General features: G+C 48.7%; 1 protein-coding gene across 2 annotated transcripts in view; it reads right to left on the bottom strand.

Annotated features, from left to right (window-relative positions):
* ATP8B3 (ATPase phospholipid transporting 8B3) overlaps positions 1 to 27224 on the bottom strand; it is a 53204-nt gene that overhangs the window by 21461 nt on the left and 4519 nt on the right. For both annotated transcript variants that reach the window (XM_083594382.1, XM_083594383.1), the window contains exons 2-15: positions 21234 to 21275; positions 20084 to 20175; positions 16950 to 17063; positions 15880 to 15978; positions 14406 to 14467; positions 14017 to 14089; positions 13297 to 13367; positions 12652 to 12734; positions 10568 to 10726; positions 7896 to 7984; positions 6866 to 7059; positions 3875 to 4083; positions 3363 to 3394; positions 1814 to 1970 (exon numbers count right to left, since the gene is read on the bottom strand). In XM_083594382.1, coding sequence (XP_083450508.1) covers positions 1814 to 1970; positions 3363 to 3394; positions 3875 to 4083; positions 6866 to 7059; positions 7896 to 7984; positions 10568 to 10726; positions 12652 to 12734; positions 13297 to 13367; positions 14017 to 14089; positions 14406 to 14467; positions 15880 to 15978; positions 16950 to 17063; positions 20084 to 20175; positions 21234 to 21275 — 1476 coding nt within the window. The remainder of the gene's footprint in view (positions 1 to 1813; positions 1971 to 3362; positions 3395 to 3874; positions 4084 to 6865; positions 7060 to 7895; positions 7985 to 10567; positions 10727 to 12651; positions 12735 to 13296; positions 13368 to 14016; positions 14090 to 14405; positions 14468 to 15879; positions 15979 to 16949; positions 17064 to 20083; positions 20176 to 21233; positions 21276 to 27224) is intronic.

The raw sequence follows: 27224 nt of genomic DNA, 5'->3' as shown, positions 1-27224 counted from the left end.
TAAAAGTTGGGGTTCTCTTTTGTACGGGGTTCCCATCTTGTTCCACCTGGTGGCAGGTGGGAGTCCTGTCGCGACAGTCTTCAATAAAGACGAAGCCGACTGGCTGCTGTTTCACTCTGGTATTCCTGGCTGGTGTCTTTATTTTTTGGTCCAGGGGAGCTCTCAGATTTCTCCGTTAACAGCACCCACAAATTTCGGCTCCAGGGCCTAGGAAACCCATGGTTGTGGGGCCAAGCCAAACCCCTGGTTCGACGTTTCTGCTGAACTTTGCATTACAAAAGCGACGGAATCGCCATTCAAAACAGAAACAAAAGGGGCAGTGTCCGTAAAATGCGCTGCAAATATTTCCTCTTGTGGCTGCAAAAAAAATGTCTTTCTCCACCGCCACCAGGGCCCAAATGCCATCTCGTTGCCAGGCAGAGGTGCTGCCCTACATTTTTCCCGTTAACGACTTAAAAGGTCACGCCATGGAATTAGCTCGACAAGGAAAGGATCTGCTTACATTGGGCTGAGTACAGTAATTAAAAGTTTTAAAAGCACAAACAAACAAATCCTTAGTATCTACGATCAAGCTGTGGTTTCTGGCTTCCATCCAGAACCCTGTGGGTATTGTCATGGGAAAGTAAGAATAACAGCAGCGCTCAGGTGTCAGAGAAGCTGAAACAACAGCTAGCGGGAGCCAGAAATTTTTCAGAGACATGCACTTCCTCAAAGAGGATTCTAGTCCTCATTATTCTATGACTTTGTTTATTTCTCGCTAGGGAATGGAACAAGCTGCCCATTACATCCCATTTCAACCTTGTTGACCCTCATTCATAGATCTAGAGTTTATTTTACACTAGGGTTGATCTGAGCAGGAAATTACACCCCGGTTCAGCCTTGCTGGGGGACATGGGTGGCGCTGTGGGTTAAACCACAGAGCCTAGGGCTTGCTGATCAGAAGGTCGGCGGTTCGAATCCCCGCAATGACGGGGTGAGCTCCCGTTGCTCGGTCCCTGCTCCTGCCGACCTAGCAGTTCGAAAGCACATCAAAGTGCAAGTAGATAAATAGGTACAACTCCAGCGGGAAGGTAAACAGTGTTTCCGTGCGCTGCTCTGGTTCGCCAGAAGCGGCTTAGTCCTGCTGGCCACATGACCCAGAAGCTGTACGCCGGCTCCCTCGGCCAGTAAAGCGAGATGAGCGCCGCAACCCCAGAGTCGGTCACGAATGGACCAAATGGTCAGGGGTCCCTTTACCTTTACCTTACTCAGCCTTGCTGGCATTCAGAAATAATTTTTTAAAAAATTAGTATAAACACCAACAATTGGGAAACACTGGGCTGCGAACACTCCAGTTGGAGAACCTTTACCAAAGGTGTCGTGGGCTTTGAAGACACTTGAACTCAGGACGCAAGGGAGAAACGCGCTAAGAGGAAGACGCGCTTGGCAAACCCTCACTGGGGTCAACTCCTGCCTGGAAACCAATGTCCCCACTGTGGAAGGACGTGTGGGTCCAGAATTGGCCTCCACAGTCACTTACGGACTCATTGCTAAAACTGTGTTTATGGAAGATCTTACTCGGCTGCGAGGGATCGGCAAAGAAATTCTTTGCACGCTTGGGTGAAACATTCTCACGGAAACATGCACGCCTTTCAACCTTTTCAGGGCCTTCTCAGTGGTGGCGCCCTCCCTGTGGAACGCCTTCCCATCAGACGTTGAGGAGATAAACAATTATCTGACTTTTAGAAGACACCTGAAGGCAGCCCTGCTCAGGAAAGTTTTAAACGCTTGCTGTTTTATTACACTTTTATATTAGTTAAAAGCAGCCACTCACTCTCTTTCTCCTCAACCATGACGGTGTGGCAGATTGCCAGGAGACGCATGAATTCCTTCACCATGGGGTCGTCGTTTCGCCGGATGTTTGCCAGGAGCTGCTGGTCGTAAAATTCCAGCTTACTATCCAAGTACTTGTTCCACTTCAAATCCATCTCCTGGAGAGGGGAAGAAACGAAGTTAAGAGGTTAATGATGAGGAAGAACCCTGGAGAAGCTGCAAACCACCAGATTCCATCTTCACACACACTCAGGTCAGAAACAACAACAACAACAACAATTTATTATTTAGACCTCACCCATCTGGCTGGGTTTCCCCAGCCACTCTGGGTGGCTTCCAACAGAATATATTTAAAACACGATAAAACATTAAAAACTTCCCTAAACAGGACTGCCTTCAGATGTCTTCTAAAAGTCAGATAGTTGTTTATCTCCTTGACATCTGATGGGAGGGTGTTCCACAGGGCGGGCGCCACCACCGAGAAGGCCCTCTGCCTGGTTCCCTGTAACCTCACTTCTCGCAGGGAGGGAACCGCCAGAAGGCCTTCAGAGCTGGACCCCGGTGTCCGGGGCGGACGATGGGGGTGGAGATGCTCCTTCAGGTCGACTGGGCCATTTAGGGCTATCAAGGTCAGCACCAACACTTTGAATTGTGCTTGGAAATGTACTGGGAGCCAGTGTAGGTCTTTCAGGTCTGGTGTTATATGGTCTCGGCAGCCGCTCCCAGTCACCAGTCTAGCTGCCGCATTCTGGATTAATTGTAGTTTCCGGGTCACCTTCAAAGGCAGCCCCACAGAGAGCACATGGGAGTAGTCCAAGTGGGAGATAACCAGAGCATGCACCACTCTGGCCAGACAGTCTGCGGACAGGGAGGGTCTCATCCTGCATACCAGATGGAGCTGCCCTGGACACAGAATTGACCTGTGCTTCCATGGACGGCTGTGGGTCCAAAATGACCCCCAGGCTGCGCACCTGGTCCTTCGGGGGCACAGTGACCCCATTCAGGACCAGGGAGTCCCCCACACCTGCCCGCCCCCTGTCCCCCCAGAAACAGTCCTTCTGTCTTGTCAGGATTCAACCTCAATCTGTTGGCTGCCATCCATCCTCCAACCGCCTCACACAGAAATACAGCTCCTTGTAAGCTTTTGGAGAAGAACGTTTCCACACTGTGGGACTTGTGGTAAGAGAAGATTCCCACAATCCAACTTTGTAGAAGTCCAATATGTCAATAGCTCTCATGTGCACAGACCTCTTTCATGTGGCAACAGTGGCTTAATGCTAAGCCATGGTTTGCTTAGCAAACAGCCCGTTAACCAGGGTTTGCTTCCCAGGCAGTCTTGCTTCTTGTTTTGTCGTTTGGGGCATGACGTTCAAACAAAACCTGGCAAACTGTTGACAGCAAACCATGGTTAAGCTGCTGGGCTCGCACGCCATGCGAAACCATGGTTTTAATAAACCATGGAATAAGAAACCCTGACTTGGGGTGCAATCATAAAGCAAACCAATCTCTTGAGGAGCTCATGTAATTTACAGCAAGAATATACAACCTACCATGGACTTGTCTTGAGTGCTGTTCTGCGAACCTGCAAATATTTCCAAAAGGAAGAATCAGAAATCAGGAAGATCAAAATGTTAAGAAGGAATGGGGGGGGGAATGATAACTAATCTTAAAAACCATTGTAAAACAGTTAAAATGGTGAGCAGGATTGAAAATATCACTTGTAGTTTAATGGCGAATTTTGGACACAATGGAGAGGTGAAAAGATTCTGGATCATCGTAAAAGATGCAGGAGGAAATGATTCGCAACAGGACCCAAAAAGGGGAAGAGGAGGGAAGTCTGGGAGATACCTCAGAATCTTGTTTTGAAGTTGTAAGTTGGACTTTAAAATTTTAATTTGAAAAACCAAATAAATGATTTTTTAAAAAAGAGTGTGCAAAAGCTACCCTGGCGCACAAAAGGTTAAAAAAAATTGCATTTCTTGCCCTGCCCATTCTGAAGCTTGCCTGGACAGAAATGTAGGACTTTTTCCTAAATCCCAGTGAGATCCCAGTAGGACTTTACCATATATCACCCCGTTGATACAACATTTCTTGAAGGTCATGATGTTCTGGGTCAAAGTCCCCGTCTTATCCGAGAAGACGTATTCTATCTGCCCCAGCTGGTCATTCAGACTGGTGCTACGAGCTTTCGCTGGCATGTCCTTTGGGGCGTAATACATTTCCCTGTCCCAGTTGATGAAACAACTGTTGACCAGGTATATGAATTCGAACCTGCGCCGGGGAGAAAAAATCCACAATCACTGAACAGGCAAAGAAGACTTTTGTGGCTTGTGGAGCAAAGCTGGAACAACCTACTGAACATCAGAATGGTCCTCCTAGCTTGTGGACTCCCCTTCCTAGGAGGTTTCAAAGCAGAGGTTTGGACGGTCACCTGACCTGGATGCTTTGATGGGGTTTGACTAGATGAACCTTGGGGTCCCTTCCAACTCTACAATTCTATGGTTCTGCGATCAGGGCCTTTCTAAATCCAGCATCCTGTTGTCACTGTTGCCACTCGGATCCCATGGTCTTCTGGCAGTTCCCTCACTACGAGAAGCGAAGTTACAGGGAACCAGGCACAGGGCCTTCTCGGTGGTGGCGCCCTCCCTTCAGATGTCAAGGAAATAAACAACTATCTGACTTTTAGAAGACATCCGAAGGCAGCCCTGTTTAGGGAAGTTTTTTGTGTTTGATGTTTTATCGTGTTTTTAATATTCTGTTGGGAGGTGCCCACTGTGGCTGGGCAATGTCCCTATTTTCACGGGAGAAATGTTGGAGGGGATGGAATAGGACGTCCCTATTTTCACGGGAGAAATGTTGGAGGGGATGGAATAGGACGTCCCTATTTTCACAGGAGAAACGTTGGAGGGGATGGAATGGGATGTCCCTATTTTCATAGGAGAAACGTTGGAGGAGATGGAATAGGATGTCCCTATTTTCACAGGAGAAACGTTGGAGGGGATGGAATAGGATGTCCCTATTTTCACAGGAGAAACGTTGGAGGGGATGTTGCACAACTCAGTTCCTTTGGTCTGTGGGGATGTTACTGCGATTGACTAAGGAGTTAGCCAACGAGGAGTGTTATGCTCCCAGGAAAAGTGGTATACAGTAGTACCTTCAGATCACAGACGCTTCAGGTTACATACGTTTCAGGTTACAGACTCCGCTAACCCAGAAATAGTACCTCGGGTTAAGAACTTTGCTTCAGGATGAGAACAGAAATCACGCAGTGGCAGCAGGAGGCCCTGTTAGCTAAAGTGGTGCGTCAGGTGAAGAACAGTTTCAGGTTAAGAATGGACCTCCAGAAGGAAATAGGTTCTTAATCCGAGGTACCACTGTACAATGGAATTGTAGAGTTTCCAGGGGCTGTATAGTCCAACCCGCATTGTCCTTGTTGGCTGACCCTATACTCCCTAAAGAAATTGGAGTTCTTGTTGGAAATACACTAAAAAAGATATACCAAGAGCTCAGGCCACAAGTTTCAATATAAGGAATAGTTCCTACTCGGGAGTTGAAAAGAAAAACGTGTATATTCTGCTAAGAATAACAATTTGAAGCTGATAGTAAATTTAAACACAACGTGTAAGTACGATAGTTTTAAGTAAATTTAAACACAACGTATAAGTACGATAGTTTTAAGGTAAAACGTTTAAGTACAGGAATAATGTAGTTTCAAATATGCAGTGATATAGTATAGAGGTACATGAAATACCAGTACACAACAATTATTTTGTACAAGTCTCAATGGCAGTCAAAAGGAGTCCATATTATATAGAATCAGAAGAAGGAATAAAGAATCAAATAGGGCCGAAAAGGAGTATCCGGAGTGTGAATCAAATGTACGACTCAGTAGTGGTGACCAGGACAGGGCCCTGTTTCGGAGTAAACGCCTTCTTCAGCTGGTAATACCAAATAATATGTTCGGAAGATTCAGCACTGCCATTGAGACTTGTACAAAATAATTGTTGTGTACTGGTATTTCATGTACCTCTATACTATATCACTGCTGTCAGGGGCTCGGGAGCAGGAGCACAGGGGAGAGAGGAAATGGAGAGCGAAGGGGAAGAATCCGAGGGCAGCGTAGGGGAGTATGACAGTGACCCGAGAGATTCCATGAGCTTCTCCAGCGAATCAGAAGATTCCCAGAAGGGGGCGCCGATGGTCAGGGCAAGGGGGGTCCCAGGGGGGACGCACCAGAAACAAGGAGCCAGTGGGGAACCCCAAAGCAGCAGCGGGGGATCAGGACCAGTTTCCCCACCAGAGCGTAGTGGGGGGGAAGAGTCACATGTGTCAGGACCAGCGTCTCCTCCAGCGGGGAGAGAAGATGAGTCAGGGCTGACCACGCCTCCATCGGAGAGTGGGGGAACGGAGGGGAGGTCAGTTGCAGCTAGCCTCCCCGAAGGGGGAAGCAGTGACAGCAGCAGTGAAACGGTCAGGAGGAAAGTTGCTGGCTGGGCGCGCGCGCCAAGTTCAAATGTACAGGCGCAGGGGACAGCAGGAGACCCGGATGGGGAACCAGCTCCTAAAGCCCGCCGGAGGGAGGGGGAAGGCTCAGGGGATTCAGCGTCAGAAGAGTCTAGAAAGGGCGAGACCCCAACGGACAGGCGGAACCAGAGGCGGAAAGAACAGAGGAAGAGGTGGAGCAAGGCTAGAGTCTTAAACTGGTGTCTGGGGGGAGGAGATTCAGACGGAGCATCAGCGGTCTGAAGTTTGAGACGTAGAGCTGCACGCTGCGGCTCTGGAAGTGAAACTGAACTTCAATAAAGACTTTCGTACTTAACAACGAAGCGGCGTTGGTCCTTTGTGAGCTGGGACCTCGGGCAGCTCTGACAACTGCATATTTGAAACTACATTATTCCTGTACTTAAACGTTTTACCTTAAAACTATTGACCCTATACTCCCGCCAACCAGTCAATATGGGCCCCCGAGTGAGACAGTCCATGCAAAGACACGGTCCTCTCGTGCATTTCTGATCACGGCTGCTCGAGGAAGAGGAGGCGGCTGATGACTTACGTGATGAGCATAGACATGGGGATGACCAAGCTGAGGAGAATCAGGAAACCCCAGAAGGCAAAGAAGGCGTATTGGATGGAGCTTGTGGTGTTGTATAAAGCAAAGAGGTAGGCGTGCTGTTCCCGGAACCTCTCGGCAAAGACTCCGGAGCCGACCGCCAGGGCGAAGGAGATGAGGAAGAGTGAGATGGTGATCTGCAGAGAGAAGCGAAGAAGGGTCAGCCCTTCGTGGGGAGAAGACTCTGGGCCAGCCACTTCCAACTCCAGACCCACCAAGCGTCCCAGTTTTCCAAGGACAGTCCTGGATTTACAGAAGCCACCCCAGTTTCTGATTTTATCCTCACCCCCCAACTGTATTACCTGGGTTATGAAGGCACTCTAAAGACGTTAAAGCAAAGATTGTGGGATAATGCACACAGTGACTTGCAATCTCGATCACACGCAGTCTGCAGTCCGCCGGCAGTAGGGGTACAATATGGGCATGTCTTTAAGTTAACATCTTACATTAAAAACCTGACAGTACCAAACTATCAAAGGCTTTTCACCAAAGCCAGACTAAACATCTTTCCTTCTGCAGTGTTGAGAGGAGTTCCCTACCAGGACAGACTTGGCTCGTGTGCTCAAGACATCGATTCCATAAAACATATTTTGTTGCACTGTGCAAAATATGAGCAAGCCAGGGCTGAACTGATACTACCCTTGCTGGTACCTTTCCCGGGAAAATCAGAGGCTCACTATCAGGTTCCTATTGGAAGACTGGACAAACGCTAGAACATTGGCAGTGGCGAAGTTTTTATCGGTGGTTGCAAGAACCAATGATCCCTATATTCTGAACAAAATGCTTGTTTAACCTGGAGGTAGGCTGTATCAATTGTGTATTGCTTTGTAATAATTTGTTGGGTTTATTTATGATTATTACTTTGTCAAAAGAAGAAGAAAGAAGAAAGAAAAGAAAAGAAAAGAAAACTTCCAGCTCCCATGGGTGAGGAGATACACATAAATATCAGGTAGGGACAGCCAAATCTTCTCACCAGTAGCACCAGGCGATCCATCAGATGGCTGAGTTTGGTCTTCTTCAACTTGATTTTCCCACAGTTTTTCATGATTTTGGAATCGAAGCCTGTGGAGGGGAGACGTTTGAATACAATTCTCTGATGAAAATAGGGACGTCCCATTCCATCCCCTCCAACGTTTCTCCCCTGAAAAGAGGGACGTCCTATTCCATCCCCTCCAACGTTTCTCCTGTGAAAATAGGGACGTCCTATTCAATCCCCTCCAACGTTTCTCCCCTGAAAATAGGGACATCCTATTCCATCCCCTCCAACGTTTCTCCTGTGAAAATTGGCTGCAAAACTAATGAAATGCATAAACTTGAAAAGTAAAAATGAAAACTTTAAAAACAAAGAGAAGGCGCAGAAGGCTGGAGAGGAGGGAGGCCAAGAGGCAGAGATGAGTTTGGCTGGGGAAGAGACACAAGAGTCTCCCCTCTTTCTGCGACAACCTAGAACCAGGAGAGGCATGAAAAGGGTGGAGGAGACGTTGGCTGCATTCAGGCGCAGTCTCCGATTGCTTGGGAAAAGCCCTGGGGAGGAGGCAGGGACTTTTGATCTCTGCAACTGATGTTCATGGAGGAAAGAGCTGCTCCACTCATTAGGCCTGACACTCAGCCAAGTCTGTGGAGGGTGTTTTTGCAAACTCCATCTTTGCACTGTGCAACTTCAACTCCAAGAAAGCAGGTAGCGCTTGTGACTTTTGGAGGGCTCTAGTACGCTCAGTGGGACCCGGGTGGTGCTGTGGGTTAAACCACAGAGCCTAGGACTTGCCGATCAGAAGGTCGGCGGTTTGAATCCCCGCAATGATGGGGTGAGCTCCCGTTGCTCGGTCCATGCTCCTGCCCACCTAGCAGTTCGAAGGCACGTCAAAGTGCAAGTAGATAAATAGGTACCGCTCCGGCGGGAAGGTAAACGGTGTTTCCGTGCACTGCTCTGGTTCGCCAGAAGCGGCTTAGTCCTGCTGGCCACAGCCCGGAAGCTGTACGCCGGCTCCCTCGGCCTATAGGGCGAGATGAGCGCCGCAACCCCAGAGTCGGTCACGACTGGACCTAATGGTCAGGGGTCCCTTTACCTTTTAGCATGCTCAGTGGAAGAGTGGAAATGGACAATGGGAGTTGTAGTCCCACGATGATAATTATAATAATTTGCAGGGTGGGACTTTGGCTACCCTGGACCAACACAGCTGCTTCTCTCTTGTGTGTGTGTCAAGAACCCGTGTCAAACCGGCTCGTAATCTTTCCTTAACTGCCTCCGCATTGCTGCTGCTGTTACCCGGCGCGGCCAGAGATCTGTCATGAGATTAGGCATCACTAAAGGCCTCGGGGAAACTGGTACAGCGAGTTTCTTAATGCTTCCTGCTTTCAGAAGTCAGCCCAGGGCACAGGGTTGAGAGGGGGAAAGGAGGAGGAAGAATAGAGCCTTTATGTCGCGGAATTTCGGCACAGGAAAAGGCATTTCGGCAACGTCTGTTGCTATGCTCAGCTCAGGATAGGCATACCGGCACTGTAGCATCGCCAGGGGCCTAACTTTATATATGTTGTTGTTGTTTAGTCGTTTAGTGGTGTCCAACTCTTCGTGACCCCCTGGACCAGAGCACGCCAGGCCCTCCTGTCTTCCACTGCCTCCCGCAGTTTGGTCAAACTCATGCTGGTAGCTTCGAGAACACTGTCCCACCATCTCGTCCTCCGTCGTCCCCTTCTTCTTGCGCCCTCCATCTTTCCCAGCATCAGGGTCTTTTCCCGGGAGTCTTCTCTTCTCATGAGGTGGCCAAAGTCTTGGAGCCTCAGCTTCAGGATCCGTCCTTCCAGTGAGCACTCAGGGCTGATTTCCTTCCGAATGGAGAGGTTGGATCTTCTTGCAGTCCATGGGACTCTCAAGCGTATCCTCCAGCACCAGAATTCAAAAGCATCCGTTCTTTGGCCATCAGCCTTCTTTATGGTCCAGCTCTCACCTCCATACATCACTACTGGGAAAACCATGGCTTTAACTACACGGACCTTTGTTGGCAAGGTGATGTCTCTGCTTTTTAAGATATATATAAAGTATTTCTGTACTTTCACAAAATATCAGGGCTGGGCGTAGATTGTAGCCAACTACACTCAACTCACAGCAAACCCTTTGAAATAAATGCATCTAAGTTAGCCGTGTCCATTCATTCCAATAGGTCTACTCTGCATAGGGACGAGGGGGAGAATCTGGATGGGGGCAAATGTAGCAAATTCGCCCTTTGTGAAACAGCGTGAGATCTGCCCCCCCCCCGAAATTTGCGCTGCTCCGAAATTTGCGATGCACCTCTCCAAACCACCAACATTTACGAAAAGCGTGTTGTTAAGTAAAAGCGTGCATAAAAAGGAATATACCAGCATGAATGCCTTAGATTTTCAGGAATCCCTTGCAATAAATTTTTTAAAAAATCTGTACGTTGCGTAACCCTCTCTTTTAAGTCAGTGAGCATCGCTGCTCCCTGGGGAAGTGAGTTCCGCAGGTTAACTTGCACAAAGGGGTTTCTCTTAGCTGCCCTGAACCTTCCAAGGGAAGATGCGTTTTTGAGGTGGGCGTTTTGGGGACCCTCTGTGAGAAAAGCGCTGAACAAATCGAAACCAATGAAGTAGGTAGATAAGGCCGTGCTGCAAGGGCAGGGCTCAGCTCACCTGCATAGATGACGAGGCCGTAGCAGGCCTCCGTGTTGCGCACCTTGCAGCCCCGCAACAAGACTTTCTCACTGTCAAGGGAATATTTCTCTCCGCGCCAATCCAACGTCCCCACGAAACTGTGCATTCGGCTGTTCGGCTCCTCGCAAGTGATTACCCCTGCGGAGTTGAGAAAAAGGAGAGGCGAAAAATTAAGTTTTGTCTTTCTGCTGTCCAGAGACTCCCTCTTTCCCTCTGTGACATGCAATCATTAGTAATAATAATAATAATAATAATAATAATAATAATAATAATAATTTATACCCCAGCCATCTGGCTGGGTTTCCCCAGCCACTCTGGGTGGCTCCCAACAGATCATCTTCCAAGGCCCTCCTTCGTGTGCCGTCTACTCGAGAGGTGCGGAGGGTGGCAACACAAGAGCGGGGCCTTCTTTGCAGTGGCTCCCCGTCTGTGGAACGCTCTGCCTAGTGAAGTTTGCCTGGTGCCTTCATTATGCACCTTATTGACATCCAACACCCTTTTAGAATGTGGCTCTTTTGCGGGGGTTTTTTAATTGAGTTATTGTTTTTGGTTTGATTTTATATATTATGATTTTGTTTGTGAACCACCCTGAGACATCCAGGTAGAGGGCAGTGAATAAATTGAATATATTATTATTATTATTATTATTATTATTATTATTATTATTATTACCAGGACACTGAGATCCAGCGCCGAGGGCCTTAGAATCATAGAGTTGGAAGAGACCACAAGGGCCATCGAGTCCAACCCCCTTCTGGCAGTTCCCTCACTACGGGAAGCCAAGTTACAGGGAACCAGGCAGAGGGCCTTCTCGGTGGTGGCGCCCTCCCACCAGATGTCAAGGAGATAAAGAACTACCTAACTTTTAGAAGACACCTGAAGGCAGCCCTGTTTAGGGAAGCTTTTAATGTTTGATGCATTACTGCAGCTGGGGAAACCCAGCCAGATGGACGGGGTATAAATAATTATCATTATTATTATTACTCGGCTATGAGTAATCACCAAATATGATGATGATAATGATTACTTAGACTACCGTATTTTTCGCTCTATAAGACGCACCAGACCACGAGACGCACCTAGTTTTTGGAGGAGGAAAACAAGAAAAAAAATATTCTGAATCTCCGAAGCCAGAACGGCAAGAGGGATCGCTGCGCAGCGAAAGCGACGATCCCTCTTGCTGTTCTGGCTTTTGGGATAGCTGCGCAGCCTGCATTCACTCCATAAGACGCACACACATTTCCCCTTACTTTTTAGGAGGGAAAAAGTGAGTCTTATAGAGCAAAAAATACGGTAAATATCTAGTTTAAGAAAACCACAAAGCAGAAAACACATGCACACACATTCCAAGGAATCGACGGCATAAAGCGCTAAACACCAGTGGAAAACTTTTGAGAACGAAAAGTTGTTGTTGTTTAGTCGTTTAGTCGTGTCCGCCTCTTTGTGACCCCCTGGACCAGAGCACGCCAGGCCCTCCTGTCTTCCACTGCCTCCCGTAGTTTGGTCAAACTCATGCTGGTCCCTTCGAGAACACTGTCCCACCACCTCGTCCTCTGTCGTCCCCTTCTCCTTGTGCCCTCCATCTTTCCCAACATCAGGGTCTTTTCCAGGGAGTCTTCTCTTCTCATGAGGTGGCCAAAGTCTTGGAGCCTCAGCTTCAGGATCTGTCCTTCCAGTGAGCACTCAGGGCTGATTTCCTTCAGAATGGAGAGGTTGGATCTTCTTGCAGTCCATGGGACTCTCAAGAGTCTCCTCCAACACCAGAATTCAAAAGCATCCATTCTTCGGCGATCAGCCTTCTTTATGGTCCAGCTCTCACTTCCATACATCACTACTGGGAAAACCAGAGCTTGAACTATACGGACCTTTGTTGGCAAGGTGATGTCTCTGCTTTTGAAGATGCTGTCTAGGTTTGTCATTGCTTTTCTCCCAAGAAGCAGGCGTCTTTTAATTTCGTGGCTGCTGTCACCATCTGCAGTGATCATGGAGCCCAAGAAAGTGAAATCTCTCACTGCCTCCATTTCTTCCCCTTCTATTTGGAGGTCCTGGCGATTGACACTCACCGTCAAACTCAGCCATGCTCCTATCGTTGGTCAACTGCTCATGTGTCACCAAGAGAGCTTGCCGGTACTTCAGGTTGGTCTCTCTGCGAAAGAAGGATGGAGAGGGAATATATCAGTGGGGGGAAACCGCTGGCCGTTTGTGAACGATGAGCCTATTCATTTATAAAGGTAAAGGGACCCCTGACCATTAGGTCCAGTCGTGGCAGACTCTGGGGTTGCGGCGCTCATCTCGCTTTACTGGCCGAGGGAGCCGGAGTCAGGCTTCCAGGTCATTTGGCCAGCAGGACTAAGCCTCTTCTGGCGAGCCAGAGCAGCGCACGGAAACGCCGGTTCCCTTCCCGCCGGAGCAGTACCTATTCATCTACTTGCACTTGACGTGCTTTCGAACTGCTAGGTTGGCAGGATCAGGGACCGAGCAACGGGAGCTCACCCCGTTGCGGGGATTCGAACCACTGACCTTCCGATCTGCAAGTCCTAGGCTCTGTGGTTTAACCCACAGTGCCACCCGCATCATTCATTTATAGGGATTTGTTTATAGGGGAAATTCTCTCGGGTAGAGGGAGGTGCGCAGAGGAGCGCTCAACCCCAGCTCTGAATGGCAGCGATGGCTTAGAAAGAAGAAAGCAACGTAAGAAGCAGCCTTACCCATCAATGTCCATCGTCTCCACGTAGCAGAGGCTGTTTGGCTCTGTGCTGGAGAGCAAGAGGAGGTCTGCCTGCGGAAATCGAGAACAGAACATTTAAGACAGGCTCCCTGGTGGGCTGAGCAGTTGCACATAGTGCAGGGGAGTCGGGATCTATCTGCCCCAGACTGGCCGGTTGGGCCAAGGCAGCCATGGACCTCTTTCCCAAGCAGAGTAAATTGAGGCATCCTTTCAGCCATCCACCAAGAAAGGGAGGGAGGGAAGGAGGGAAGGAAGGAAGGAAGGAGAGAGAGAGAGAGAGAGAGAGAGAGAGAGAGAGAGAGAGAGAGAGAGAGAGAGAGAGAAGGCAGGCAGGCAGGAAGGAAGGAAGGAAGGAAAGAGAAAGGGAAGGAAGGAAGGAAGGAAGGAAAAGGAGAGAAGGAGGGAAGGAAGGAAGGAGAAAGGAAGGGGGTGGGAAGGGAGGGAGGGAGGGAGGGAGGGAGGAAGGAGAAAGGGAGGGAAGGAGGGAAGGAAGGAAGGAAGGAGAAAGGGAGGGAGGGAGGGAGGGGAGAGAGAAGGAAGGAAGGAGGGAAGGAGGGAAGGAGGGAAGGAGGGAAGGAGGGAAGAAACGAATGAATGAACGAACGAACGAACGAAGGAACGAAGGAGAAAGGGAGGGAAGGAAGGAAGGAAGGAAGGAAGGAAGGAAGGAAGGAAGGAAGGAAGGAAGGAAGGAACTTACAGGCACAATGCTGTCCTTACGGAGGCAGACGATATCACCCACGCAGATATCCCGCCATTTCTTCTGGATGAAACTGGGTTGGGGGGAACAAGGAGAGAGAATCAGCCGTGTTCAGGAGCCAACCGTGCACACGAAAGGGGAGAGGCTCATGCTGTGGCTTGACACCCTCCCCCCCCCACCATGGGGCTCAACTGTTCAGCCCCACACTCTTCCCGCAGAGGACCTCCGTGGAGCTGAGCAGATGTGAAGGAGAGCGAGGGTGAAGGGCAGGGGCTGGTCCCCTCTCAGAGGCAGTCAAAGCCCCCTGAATGCCAGCCGCTGGGGGGCTTCCCCTGATGCGCAGCTGGCAACACGGAAGACCCCTACCCTTATGTTCCAGCTCTTCTTACCTTTTCCCCGTCAAAATCTCACAGGGGCGGCTGTTGATCTCCCAGTCGCTATGATGCCGGCCCTGCGGAGTGAAAGGAGGAGAGAAAACGGTTATTTCCATTGCCAGTACTATATAGACAAGGGACGCAGGTGGCGCTGTGGGTTAAACCACAGAGCCTAGGACTTGCCGATCAGAAGGTCAGCGGTTCGAATCCCCGCGACGGGCTGAGCTCCCGTTGCTCGGTCCCTGCTCCTGCCAAACTAGCAGTTCAAAAGCACCTCAAAGTGCAAGTAGATAAATAGATGCCGCTCCAGCGGGGAGGTAAACGGCGTTTCTGTGTGCTGCTTTGGTTCGCCAGAAGCGGCTCAGTCCTGCTGGCCACATGACCCGGAAGCTGTATGCCGGCTCCCTCGGCCAGTAAAGCAAGATGAGCGCCGCAACCCCAGAGTCGGCCATGACTGGACCTAATGGTCAGGGGTCCCTTTACCTTACTATATAGACATACAGGCCAGGTTTATCCTGCCTGTCCTACATAAATTCCCAGGACGTGCAGACTAACGACAACAACCACAACCTATACCCCTCCTATCTGGTTGGGTTTCCCTAGCCACTCTGGGCGGCTTCCAACAAAATATTAAAATACAATAGTCTATTAATCATTAAAAGATTCCCTAAACAGGGCTGCCTTCAGATGTCTTCTATAAGTCTGGTAGTTGTTTATTTCCTTGACATCTGATGGGAGGGTGCCACCACTGAGAAGGCCCTCTGCCAGGTTTGCTGTAAAGTCGCTTTTCGCAGGGAGGGAACCGCCAGAAGGCCCTCAGGAGATGGACCCCGGGGTCTGGGCTGGACGATGGGGGTGGAGACGTTCCTTCAGGTATACTGGACCGAGGCCGTTTAGGGCTTTCAAGGTCAGCACCAACACTTTGAATTGTGCTCAGAAACGTCCTGGGAGCCAATGTAGGTCCTTTCAGGACTGGTGTTATGTGGTCTCCCAGTCCCCAGTCTGGCTGCTGCATTCTGAATTAGTTCTAGTTTCCGGGTCACCTTCCAAGGTAGCCCCACGGAAAGCGCATGGCAGTAGTCCAAGCGAGGGATTACCAGAGCATGCACCACTCTGGCCAGACAGTCCACGGGCAGGGAGGGTCTCATCCTGCACACCAGATGGACCTACCCTGGACACAGAACTGACCTGTGCCTCCATGGACAGCGGTGAGTCCAAAATGACCCCCAGGCTACGCACCTGGTCCTTCAGGGGCACAGTCACCCCATTCAGGACCAGGGAGTGCCCCACACCAGCCCGCCTCCTGTCCCCCAAAAACAGTACTTCTGCCTTGCCAGGATTCAACCTCAATCTGTTAACCGCCATCCATCCTCCAACTAAAAGCACTAAAAGCCCTGTTCTTATATTGTCTGGAAAGGGAACCCTGATAAGATTAAATTTGTAGACGAGAGATCTATGAGGGGTCCCCAACGTGCCAACCCATACTTACAATGTCATCAATCAGGTCTCGGACGCCTCTGATGGAAAGCAGGAGTGTGAGGGGAAAGAGGAGAGCAAACCACGGAAGCGTGGAGATCTGGGGGACAGTCTGAAACAGAAGACAGGCCAGGAACAATGAATATTCGGAGATTTTTCACAATGGTGTGGAACCCAGTTCAGCTACTGATTGATTGACTGTGTGACTGTGGAAATGGATAAAAGCCCCCCCATCCAAACAATGACCGTCATCAGTCCAGGTAAGGGGGGGGGGAATTAGTTTTAATTTTTATCATCTACAATACTGTGTTATTTAAACCACAGAGCCTAGGACTTGCCGATCAGAAGGTCGGTGGTTCGAATCCCCGCGGCGACGGGGTGAGCTCCCGTTGCTCGGTCCCTGCTCCTGCCAACCTAGCTGTTCAAAAGCACGTCAAAGTGCAAGTAGATAAATAGGTACCGCTCTGGCGGGAAGGTAAACGGCGTTTCCGTGCGCTGCTCTGGTTCGCCAGAAGCGGCTTAGTCCTGCTGGCCACATGACCCGGAAGCTGTACGCCGGCTCCCTCGGCCTATAAAGCGAGATGAGCGCCGCAACCCCAGAGTCGGCCGCGACTGGACCTAATGGTCAGGGGTCCCTTTACCTTTACCTTTACAGCACATTGACTATTGCTTTCATTCTATGGATCAATGGTCTTGTTAGATAGTAAAGTTCACGTTAAATGGCTGTTTTTAAAAGTCTGGAACAGATTAATCCGTTTTGTGCTACTTCCTATGGGAAAGCACGCCTTGGTTTTGGAACGCTTTGGTTTTGGAACGGGCTCCGAGAACGGATTAAGTTTGAGAACCAAGGTACCACTGTACTTCCGGGTTTACGGCATTCGTAAAGCAAAATGTTCGTCAACGGAGACATTCGAGAACCGAAGTACTGCTGTATTTTATATCTGTGTTTTTTTAAGATCTCCCAGTCTTGATGCTTGAAGCAATAGGTGTTAGGGGGTCACTGACACACACACACCCCAATGGGTTGCTCCAGATTTCCTCTCTGGGACACCCCCGTTCCCAAATACATAAGAAGCCCCTTACTTGCAGGAGGATGATGAAGATGAAGTATAAATTAACCAGCCGATGAAGCTGTTCGTACAAGTTGAGTGGGAGAAAAGTGAGGACGTTATACTTGGCCGTCTTGATGCCGTTGCCCTGAAAACGAAGGTGGAAGGACAAAAAAATAAAAGTAAAGATTTGTGTTCTGAGACTTATTCGAGTTAATAATAATAATAATAATAATAATAATAATAATAATAATAATTTATTATTTATACCCCGCCCATCTGGCTGGGCTTCCCCAGCCACTCTGGGCGGCTTCCAAAAAAATATTAAAATACTGTCATACATCAAACATTAAAAGCTTCCCTAAACAGGGCTGCCTTCAGATGTCTTCTAAAAGTCTGGTAGTTGTTGTTCTCTTTGACATCTGGTGGGAGGGCGTTCCACAGGGAGGGCGCCACTACCGAGAAGGCCCTCTGCCTGGTTCCCTGTAACTTTGCTTCTCGCAATGAGGGAACCGCCAGAAGGCCCTCGGAGCTGGACCTCCGTGTCCAGGGTGGAGACGCTCCTTCAGCGATACTGAGCCGAGGCTGTTTAGAGCTTTCAAGGTCAGCACCAACACTTTGAATTGTGCTCAGAAATGTCCTGGGAGCCAATGTAGGTCTTTCAAAACCGGTGTTATATGGTCTCGGCGGCCGCCCCCAGTCACCAGTCTAGCTGCTGCATTCTGGATTAGTTGTAGTTTCTGGGTCACCTTCCAAGGCAGCCCCACGTAGAGCACATTGCAGTAGTCCAAGCGGGAGATAACCAGAGCATGCACCACTCTGGAAACACAGTCCGCAGGCAGATAGGGTCTCAGCCTATGTACCAGATGGAGCTGGTAAACAGCTGCCCTGGACACAGTTATCAAATCAGTTGGGGGAACTGTGGAAAAACTGTGCGCTCCCAAAATCCTCCAGAAGGAAGCAGGAACGGGATCAGCAAGTCGTGTCTTTTCTCTCTTCAAAATCGACGGTTGCAATCAAAATTATTCAACACCCCCATGGCAAATTGAAATTTGCAGACTTTCATAATTTATTTCATCATCATAATTTATTATGGCCAAAGACCAGGTCACAAAGCACAAATGGGACGGCTTTCACGGGAATAAAATAGACATTGAAAGCAGTGTAGAACAACATCTGAAAGAGTAAAATCTAGGATAAGCGCATAAACACATAAAGACCTAAAAATTTGGGCTACCGTACAAATTGGCCCCGGAGGCCGACTGTTTTTCTTGCAAACTAATTTATTTTGGAGGGGTGGTCTGCGCCTGCAAATCTGCACGCAGAATCTGGCAACCAACCAGGTCGTCTTATGGTCTTTGCCTAAGAGGAGAAAATTGTGTACCCAGTCATAAAAGGGACAGACTTTCAGATGTTTGCAAGGAGACAATCCAAGTTGTGTTTTCTGCTGAATTTTGGGGGAAACGGCTCAAAGCGTTCCATTGCGTCCAACTGTTTCAATGGCTTCTGTTCGACTTACTCGTTGCAAACAGCTGAGTCTGTAAATTTAGATAATTAACCTGACTTGCAATGGGTTTTTTTTTAATCATTTTGATTGTGACTGTACATATCAGCACCTTGCAGCTCTAAAATGAGAGAAGGCAACTAATATTGAGAAGTTAGTGGGAGGTTCGCCCAACGCCATCATTATATATTTTTAGACGCCAGGTGAAAAACGTTCATCTTCAACCAGGCCTTGGTCTGATTAATATTCTACAGCCTTTTAAATGTGTCTATGGGAAGAGGGAAGATATTGTTTCGCTGTTTCGTTTTTACTTATTTACTTGTTTTTATCCTGTATTTTATTCTGTCAACCGCCCTAAGAACTTTGGATGAAGGGAGATAATACATAGTGCTTTTTTCTTAAAAAAAAAAAAATTAGGGGTAGTCTCATTTTGACTTAAGAAAACCACCGTTTTATAGTTCAAATGGGGCGAAATAAATATAGCAAAAGGCCGCCATCGGGCGTAGCAACGGAACTGGCGATTCACTGTGCTAGAGAAGAAACTAAAAATTTAATATATATTTTTAGTTTCTTCTCCCGTTAGATTCGCAAAATGTTTAGGGGCATGCGTACCCTTGCATCCCCCAGAAGAAAAGCACTGGGTATATGAATCTAATAAATCAATAAATCAATATTGGGGAGGACAGGGCGTGGGCAGGTGTGGGGGACTCCCTGGTCCTGAATGGGGTAACTGTGCCCCTGAAGGACCAGGTGCGCAGCCTGAGAGTCATTCCGGACTCAGCGCTGTCCATGGAGGCGCAGGTTAGTTCTGTGTCCAGGGCAGCTCCATCTGGTACGCAGCCTGAGACCCTAACTGCCCACAGACTGTCATGCCAGAGTGGTGCATGCTCTGGTTATCTCCCGCTTGGACTACTGCAATACATTCTCCATGGGGCTACCTTTGAAGGTGACCCGGAAACTGCAATTAATCCAGAATGCGGCAGCTAGACTGGTGACTGGGAGTGGCCGCCAGGACCACATAACACCGGTTCTGAGAGATCTGCATTGGCTCCCAGTACGTTTCCGAGCGCAATTCAAAGAGTTGGTGCTGACCTTGAAAGCCCTAAACGGCCTCGGTCCAGTATCCCTGAAGGAGTGTCTTCACCCCCATCGTTCTGCCCGGACACTGAGGTCCAGCACCGAGGGCCTTCTGGCGGTTCCCTCCCTGCGAGAAGTGAGGTCACAGGGAACCAGGCAGAGGGCCTTCTCGGTAGTGGCGCCCGCCCTGTGGAACGCCCTCCCTTCAGATGTGAAGGAAATAAGCAGCTATCCTATCTTTAAAAGACATCTGAAGGCAGCCCTGTTTAGGGAAGTTTTTAATATTTAACACTGGACTGTTTTTAACACTTGATTGGGAGCCGCCCAGAGTGGCTGGGGAAACTCAGCCAGATGTGCGGGCTATAAATAAATTATTATTATTATTAAGGATTTTGTTACTGCAGGTTGCCTAACGCTTAGGCCGGCCCCTTCTAGAACCGAGTCATGTTTTGTCCAAGCTGCAGTGACTCTGCTGCTTAAGAAAAGGAAATATAATTTGCAGTAAGCACCGAGGCTTTGGGGAAGGGGACGGAACTGGACTTGCCATAAGCTACAAGATCAATAAAACAGAGTTTCCATTTCCTTACAGCATATTTTTTCTTCTTCAGACACCAGGCGTAGGTCGTGTGAAACTGCTCGTGGTATGCCCGGTCGTTCGCCTTCACGATCCAGGTGAAATCTGGACAAAGAGAGGTAGGGAAGAAGACCTCAGAGGTAGCACTGTTTGCAGAGAGCAGTCTAGAACCCCATGATAGAAAAGAGGTGCCGGGAACACAGCTAGAGAGATCTAGAACCCAAGAGGCACCTAGAACCGTAAAGGGGGAAATGGATGTCCAGAGCACAAATGAGCCTAGTACCCTGAACTAGCAAGTGAGGTCTATAAACCAAAGCAGACAGGAGTCTAGAACCCTGGGATATCGCGATAGCTCCAGAACCCCCACCCCTCCAATTAATCTGGAGTGCTTAGTTTGAGGTTCGCAGAGATCGTTTGCTAGGTCTCTGTCTCACTCTTAATATACGTAATTTAAAGACTGGTTCTTATTATTCTTTTTGTTTTTTTAAAATCCCACTCTTCAGTCACAGATGGCTTTCAGAGTGGCTTACAAATCGTGAAAGAGAAAAAGAGAGAAAGAGAGAAAGGGAGGGAGGGAGGGAGGAAGGAAGGAAGGAAGGAAGGAAGGAAGGAAAAAAGAGCAAAAGAAAGAAAGAAAGAAAGAAAGAAAGAAAGAAAGAAAGAAAGAAAGAAAGGGGAGAGGGGGAGAGAGGGGGGAGGAAGGAAGGGGGAAAGAGTGAAAGAAAGAAAGAAAGAAAGAAAGAAAGAAAGAAAGAAAGAGGGAGAGGGGGAGAGAGAGAGAGAAAGAAAGGAAGGAAGGAAGGAAGGAAGGGAGGGAGGGAGGGAGGGAGGGAGGGAGGGAGGGAGAGAGGGAGGGGAAAAGAGCGAAAGAAGGAAGGAAGGAAGGAAGGAAGGAAGGAAGGAAGGAAGGAAGGAAAGAAAGAAAGAAAGAAAGAAAGAAAGAAAGAAAGAAAGAAAGAAAGAAAGAAAGAAAGAGGGAGGGAGAGGGAGAGAGAAAGAGAGAAAGAGAGGAAGGAAGGAAGGAAGGAAGGAAGGAAGGAAGGAAGGAAGGAAGGAAGGAAGGAAGGAAGGAATCTTCAGGCTTACAATGTAAAAAACCATGACATAAATGGAAAACGGTTTGGGAGGGAAGAGGAAAGAAGCAAGCTCAAGTTCTCAGCTACCTTGTTGGGATTTTGAGTCATCCTGGCTGGCCATTTTGGTCCCTAGAAATCAAAGAGATGGACAGAGAGGTAGATTAGACAGACTGCACCAGTCATGTATTTGGGTCAAATTCGCCACCCCTTAGCAGCAGCGACGAAAAGAACCATATACTTGACGCATTCTACACAATATTCCGCTTATCTTTCGCGAATACCGAAGGCTCGTTTCAGCATTTCGCTTTGTATCCTTTGAACAGTTTTGTTCGCTCGACTCGTTCTTTTTCGTTTTTTATTATTTATCATTTTTCTTTCTTTTTCCTTTTCCTTTCCTTTTTATATTTTTCCTTTTTCCGTATATTTTTCTTTCTTTTGCTTTTTGAATATTTGGATGTCATGCTTTCTCTGTAATTTTTTTAAAATGCAATAAAGATAATAAAAATAATAAAAATAATAGAGAGAAAAGTTGGTCCATTAAGTTAACTTATTCCAGAAAGGATGCTGAACGTATAAACTAGCCTAAACGTATAAACTAGCCTAACAGGTTTATGGGAAAATGGGCGTTTTTAACAATGTTAAAAACTGGGTCCCACCTTATGCTGCTTTCAAGCTGCTGTAACAGCATTTCGTAGAATCCTAGAATTGCGGAATTGAATGGGTCCCTCCAGAGGTCATCCAGTCTGACCCCTGCAATGGAGGAATCCCAGCAAAAGAATTCTGGAGATCTTTGAACTGAAAAGTTCACACACACACACACACACGGACCTGGAAGATTCTGGTAAACAGAGAAGGCATTTGGCCTGATTCCGCAGGATAATTTTTCTCTTTGATGTTTAGCCAGTCCTTTGAATAGGCAAGTTTCAATCTGTCCCCAGCATGCCTCATAAAACAAGGGGGAAATGGATGGACTCAGTGTCTCGGTTGGAGGTGGGCTGTCGGGGTGTATTTCCTTTAGAAGACTCTGTACATTGCATTTTTTTAAAAAAAAATACAGTGGTCCCTTGGTTCTCAAACTTAATCCGTTCCGGAAATTCCGTTCCCAAACCAAAAGCTGGCATTTGTCCTCACACAGCTTCTGGGTCATGTGGCCAGCAGGACTAAGCCGCTTCTGGCGAACCAGAGCAGCGCACGGAAACGCCGTTTACCTTCCCGCCGGAGTGGCACCTATTTATCTACTTGCACTTGGACGTGCTTTCGAACTGCTAGGTTGGCAGGAGCAGGGACCGAGCAACGGGAGCTCAACCCGTCATTGCGGGGATTCGAACCGCTGACCTTCTGATCGGCAAGTCCTAGGCTCTGTGGTTTAGACCACAGCGCCACCCGCTTCCCTTAGCCCTGTATAGGGAGGGTTTATAGTGGTACCTCGGGTTACATACACTTCAGGTTACATACGTTTCAGGTTACAGACTCTGCTAATCCAGAAATAGTGCTTCAGGTTAAGAACTTTGCTTCGGGATGAGAACAGAAATCGTGCGGTGGCAGCGGAAGGCCCCATTAGCTAAAGTGGTGCTTCAGGTTAAGAACAGTTTCAGGTTAAGTACGGGCCTCCAGAACGAATTAAGTACTTAACCCGAGGTACCACTGTATTTCCATTGGAGAAACGTTGGAGAGTATGGTGTCGCAGAAAAAGGCCGTCTACAATGGAAATTTGAGAGTGTGGCTTCTCTCTTGTCTGCCCAGAGATCTGTAAATGTTTGCTGATTGCCATGACTTGACCGTTCTGGGTCATCCTTTTGAATCCTGCTCAGAAATTTACACCTGTTGATGGACAGAAGATGCTCTGCGGACTGTCTGCTCTGCTTAAAAGATACTTGCCGGACCGGTTTTGCAGTTCACCCCAAGCAGCTGATAGCAGTTTATTTATTTAACAAGACTGACATATGGAAAACAAAAACAAAACCTATTCTTCCCCAGATAATTCCTTCTACTGCGGGGTCATTTAAGATAGTCGAAAATGGATTCAGGGTTGCATTTCAGAATACCCCGTGTGTTTATGAACATCTATTTTATCGTTTTGACATCTTAGGATTCCTGCAACGGCCCCAAAACACAGAGAGACAAACACTGTCTCCAGCCCAATAGTATCTAGTTCCTTTTGCCAGTCCTAAACGTCGCCTTGCATTACCTGGAGACCATGTAAACATCAGCCTACTTGAATCCTCAACTCCCTTCCTTCGCAATCGCAGAATGCTGTAATTGCAGAATCACTCCAACCTGCTCTGATGAGTCATCTATTTCCCACAGTCCCTGACAAACTCACATGGATTGCACCGGGGTTATTATTTTTGGGGCAGGAACTCAGGGTGAATTGAGTTCCCTTAACTTTCTAAAAACCAAATAATTCTTCCTCCTCCTCCTCCTTTTAATACACCTAATGTCCCACCTATATCTGTAAACGGTAAAGTTGAGGCCAATGCTGATCATTGTCTGCTAGAGTTTATTACAGTAACCGCATCTTAGATTTCTCCACCGCCTCGATGGCACTGAGACGGGGCCCTCAATAAACAAACAAACTTCGTGGTGCGTTCCCCCAAATTTTTCCCTAGGGAAAAAAGAGCTTTGCACCATTCGTGGGCACAAAGGGGTAAATCACTGCTGCAGTCCGATTCTGCTTGCGGGCTTTATTTTTTAGATACACTTTTGATTTATTTTCCATCTAGTTATATACATTCACATCACCGTCGTCTTCAGAGCCTAGCGACTTCCTTCCCTCCCGCCTCGCGGCTATCAAAATCAACCTCCATATCCTTGCATTTTGCATGGTTCAACCATTCTGATTGTACTCAAAAAACCTGAATAAAGGTAGAAAATTTCTCACTGCTTGCGGGGCTCCCCGTCGAGACATCCGCTCGGCCGCCAAGAGGCACGAGCCTGGACTTAGATAGGTCCTGATCCAGCAGCAGCCAGCCACTTCTTAAGGTCTTAGGGAGGTGGGGAAGAAATTATCTCCATTTTCCTCGTTGATTTTCCCCTCCCGACTGCCCCAGGGTCCTCATTAAGGGTGCAGCTCAAAACCCGGCGGCTCCTTAGCAACCAGGAGTTGGCACACCTTACCTGCCTGCCTCCCTGGGGTCAGGTGAGATATACCCTCTGCCAGGGATGCCTCTGAGGCCCTCGAGCGATTTGCTAGATGTGGCAGAGAGGTGAGGCCGGCGCTGCCAAGATACCTGGGCGGCTCTTGAAATCGGGATTGACTGACAAGGGAGCGCCACTCTCGCCAGTCTTCCTGTCTCTCCTCTCTCTCTCTCTCCCTCCAAGCCCCCACCTGCCCAACGCCTTTCCCATGACGATACCTGCAAGACACGCTCACCTGTTCCTCAGAAGAGAAATCCTTTCCAGCCAGGTGTAAGGTATGCCCTTTCACCTCTCCCACGCCTGCCTGGCATGCTGCCAGGGGTTGTGCCCACACAAAACACCCACACGCAAAATCGAACCGGCTTTCACACACGTGGAGGCTGTTCCCCTGCGCTTCGCATCCGTAAATGGAGCCTCTGCGAACCGGGATAGTCGACCTGTGCCAAGCTATTCATCAGCACGGCTCCAGTTTTCACCTCTCTTTCTCTCAGACACACACACACAACATAACCCTCCAACATTTCACCGGTGAAAACAGAGATGTCCTGTTCCATAACAATAATAATCTGATTATTTATACCCTGCCCATCGGATTGGGTTGCCCCAGACACTTTGGGAGGCTTCCAACAGACATAAAAATATAGTCATACATTAAATATTTTTTTAAAAAACGCCTCTCTACAGGGCTGCCTTCAGATGTTTTCTAAAAGTTGTGTGTTTACTTATCTGCTTGGATCAGGAGTCGCATAACTCCTTATTTTCACGGGAGAAATGTTGGTGGGGGTGGAATAGGACGTCCCTATTTACACGGGAGAAACATTGGAGGGGATGGAATAGGACGTCCCTATTTTCATGGGAGAAACGTTGGAGGGGATGGAATAGGACGTCCCTATTTTCATGGGAGAAACGTTGGAGGGGATGGAATAGGACGCAGTGGCGTAACGTGGGGGGTGCAGGGGGTGCCGGCCGCACCGGGCGCAACATCTGGGGTTAGGGCAAATCCATGGGTTAGAGGGCGCAAATCCACGGGTTAGGGGGCGCAAATCCACGGGTTAGGGGGCGCAAATTACTTGCCTTGCCCCGGGTGCTGACAACCCACGCTACGCCACTGATAGGACGTCCCTATTTTCACAGGAGAAACGTTGGAGGGGATGGCATAGGATGTCACTATTTTCACAGGAGAAACGTTGGAGGGGATGGAATAGGATGTCCCTATTTTCAGGGGAGAAACGTTGGAGGGGATGGAATAGGACGTCCCTCTTTTCAGGGGAGAAACGTTGGAGGGGATGGAATAGGACGTCCCTATTTGCATGGGAGAAACGTTGGAGGGGATGGAATAGGACGTCCTTATTTTCACAGGAGAAACGTTGGAGGGGATGGCATAGGACGTCCCTATTTTCAGGGGAGAAACATTGGAGGGGATGGCATAGGACGTCCCTATTTTCAGGGGAGAAATGTTGGAGGGGATGGAATAGGACGTCCCTATTTTCAGGGGAGTAACATTGCAGTGGATGTTTGCCTAATCTTCTCTTACAGCCATTAACGTAGCTGGCTCTCACTGCCTCCCGTGGGAGTGAATTTGCCTATGTGCCAATGCATGACGAAGCTCAGTTTGTCACCAACCACAGCTGCCCAGTGCTGTGCAGAACACCCAGACCTACATTTTTAAAAGGGCGTTTCGAATCCCCGCAATGACGGGGTGAGCTCCCGTTGCTCGGTCCCTGCTCCTGCCAACCTAGCAGTTCGAAAGCACATCAAAGTGCAAGTAGATAAATAGGCATCGCTCCGGCGGGAAGGTAAACGGCGTTTCCGTGCGCTGCTCTGGTTCGCCAGAAGCGGCTTAGTCCTGCTGGCCACATGACCCGGAAGCTGTACGCCGGCTCCCTCGGCCAGTAAAGTGAGATGAGCGCCGCAACCCCAGAGTCGGCCATGACTGGACCTAATGGTCAGCAGTCCCGTTACCCTTTACCTTACAGAAATCCAGTGGGGTTTGATGCACACCCAAAAACGGGCTAACCCCTTTCGGGTGCAAAACTGGAGTTGCATGGCATGTCCTCAGTTTCAACTGAGTCTACTTGCTTCAGAGAGTTGGCAGGTGGTGGATTGGGCAGTTGACCCGACAAGGAATTGTTCTGCCTTACCTCTCCAATTTCTTCGGAAACCACCCTACATGCCAGCCAAAACCCTCCATGGACTGGAAAGGCGGAACAAAGTGCTTTTGCTCTGACGTGGTGCCTCTGCCTCTTCTCTCTGCACAAGCCTTGCTCGATCATATTTCACTCTATTTTTCTCAGCGCTCTTATTCTGACCGCAGACCCAGCTAACTCCTTGCTGCCCACTGCGGTGAAGCCGTTTCTGTCCAGCTTTGCAGGTGCAGCAATAAGTAACCGAACAAACCCCTGGTCCAGGGGGTCATGAAGAGGCGGTCACCACTAAACGACTAAGCAACAACAACAGGGACCTGGATATCTGGATGGCTCTGGGAGGCAGTTTCAGGAATAATACAGATCCTCAGAGCATCCCTATTTTCCAGGGACAGTCCCAGATTTACAGAAGCCATCCCGGTTTCAGATTTGATCCCAGAATGTCCCACATTTCCTTGTTCTTGTTGTTTAGTCGTTTAGTCGTGTCCGCCTCTTCGTGACCCCCTGGACCAGAGCACGCCAGGCCCTCCTGTCTTCCACTGCCTCCCCCAGTTTGGTCAAACTCATGCTGGTAGCTTCGAGAACACTGTCCCACCATCTCGTCCTCCGTCGTCCCCTTCTCCTTGTGCCCTCCATCTTCCCCAACATCAGGGTCTTTTCCAGGGAGTCTTCTCTTCTCCTGAGGTGGCCAAAGTCTTGGAGCCTCAGCTTCAGGATCTGTCCTTCCAGTGAGCACCCAGGGCTGATTTCCTTAGGACTTCCCTAGGACTTCCCTATTTTCATCAGAGAAATGTTA

This window comes from Podarcis filfolensis (assembly GCF_964270895.1).
Source record: "Podarcis filfolensis genome assembly, chromosome: 18".
NCBI classification, from domain to species: domain Eukaryota; kingdom Metazoa; phylum Chordata; class Lepidosauria; order Squamata; family Lacertidae; genus Podarcis; species Podarcis filfolensis.
The sequence above is the reverse complement of the archived record's forward strand: the minus strand, read 5'-3'. Positions and strand labels throughout refer to the sequence as shown.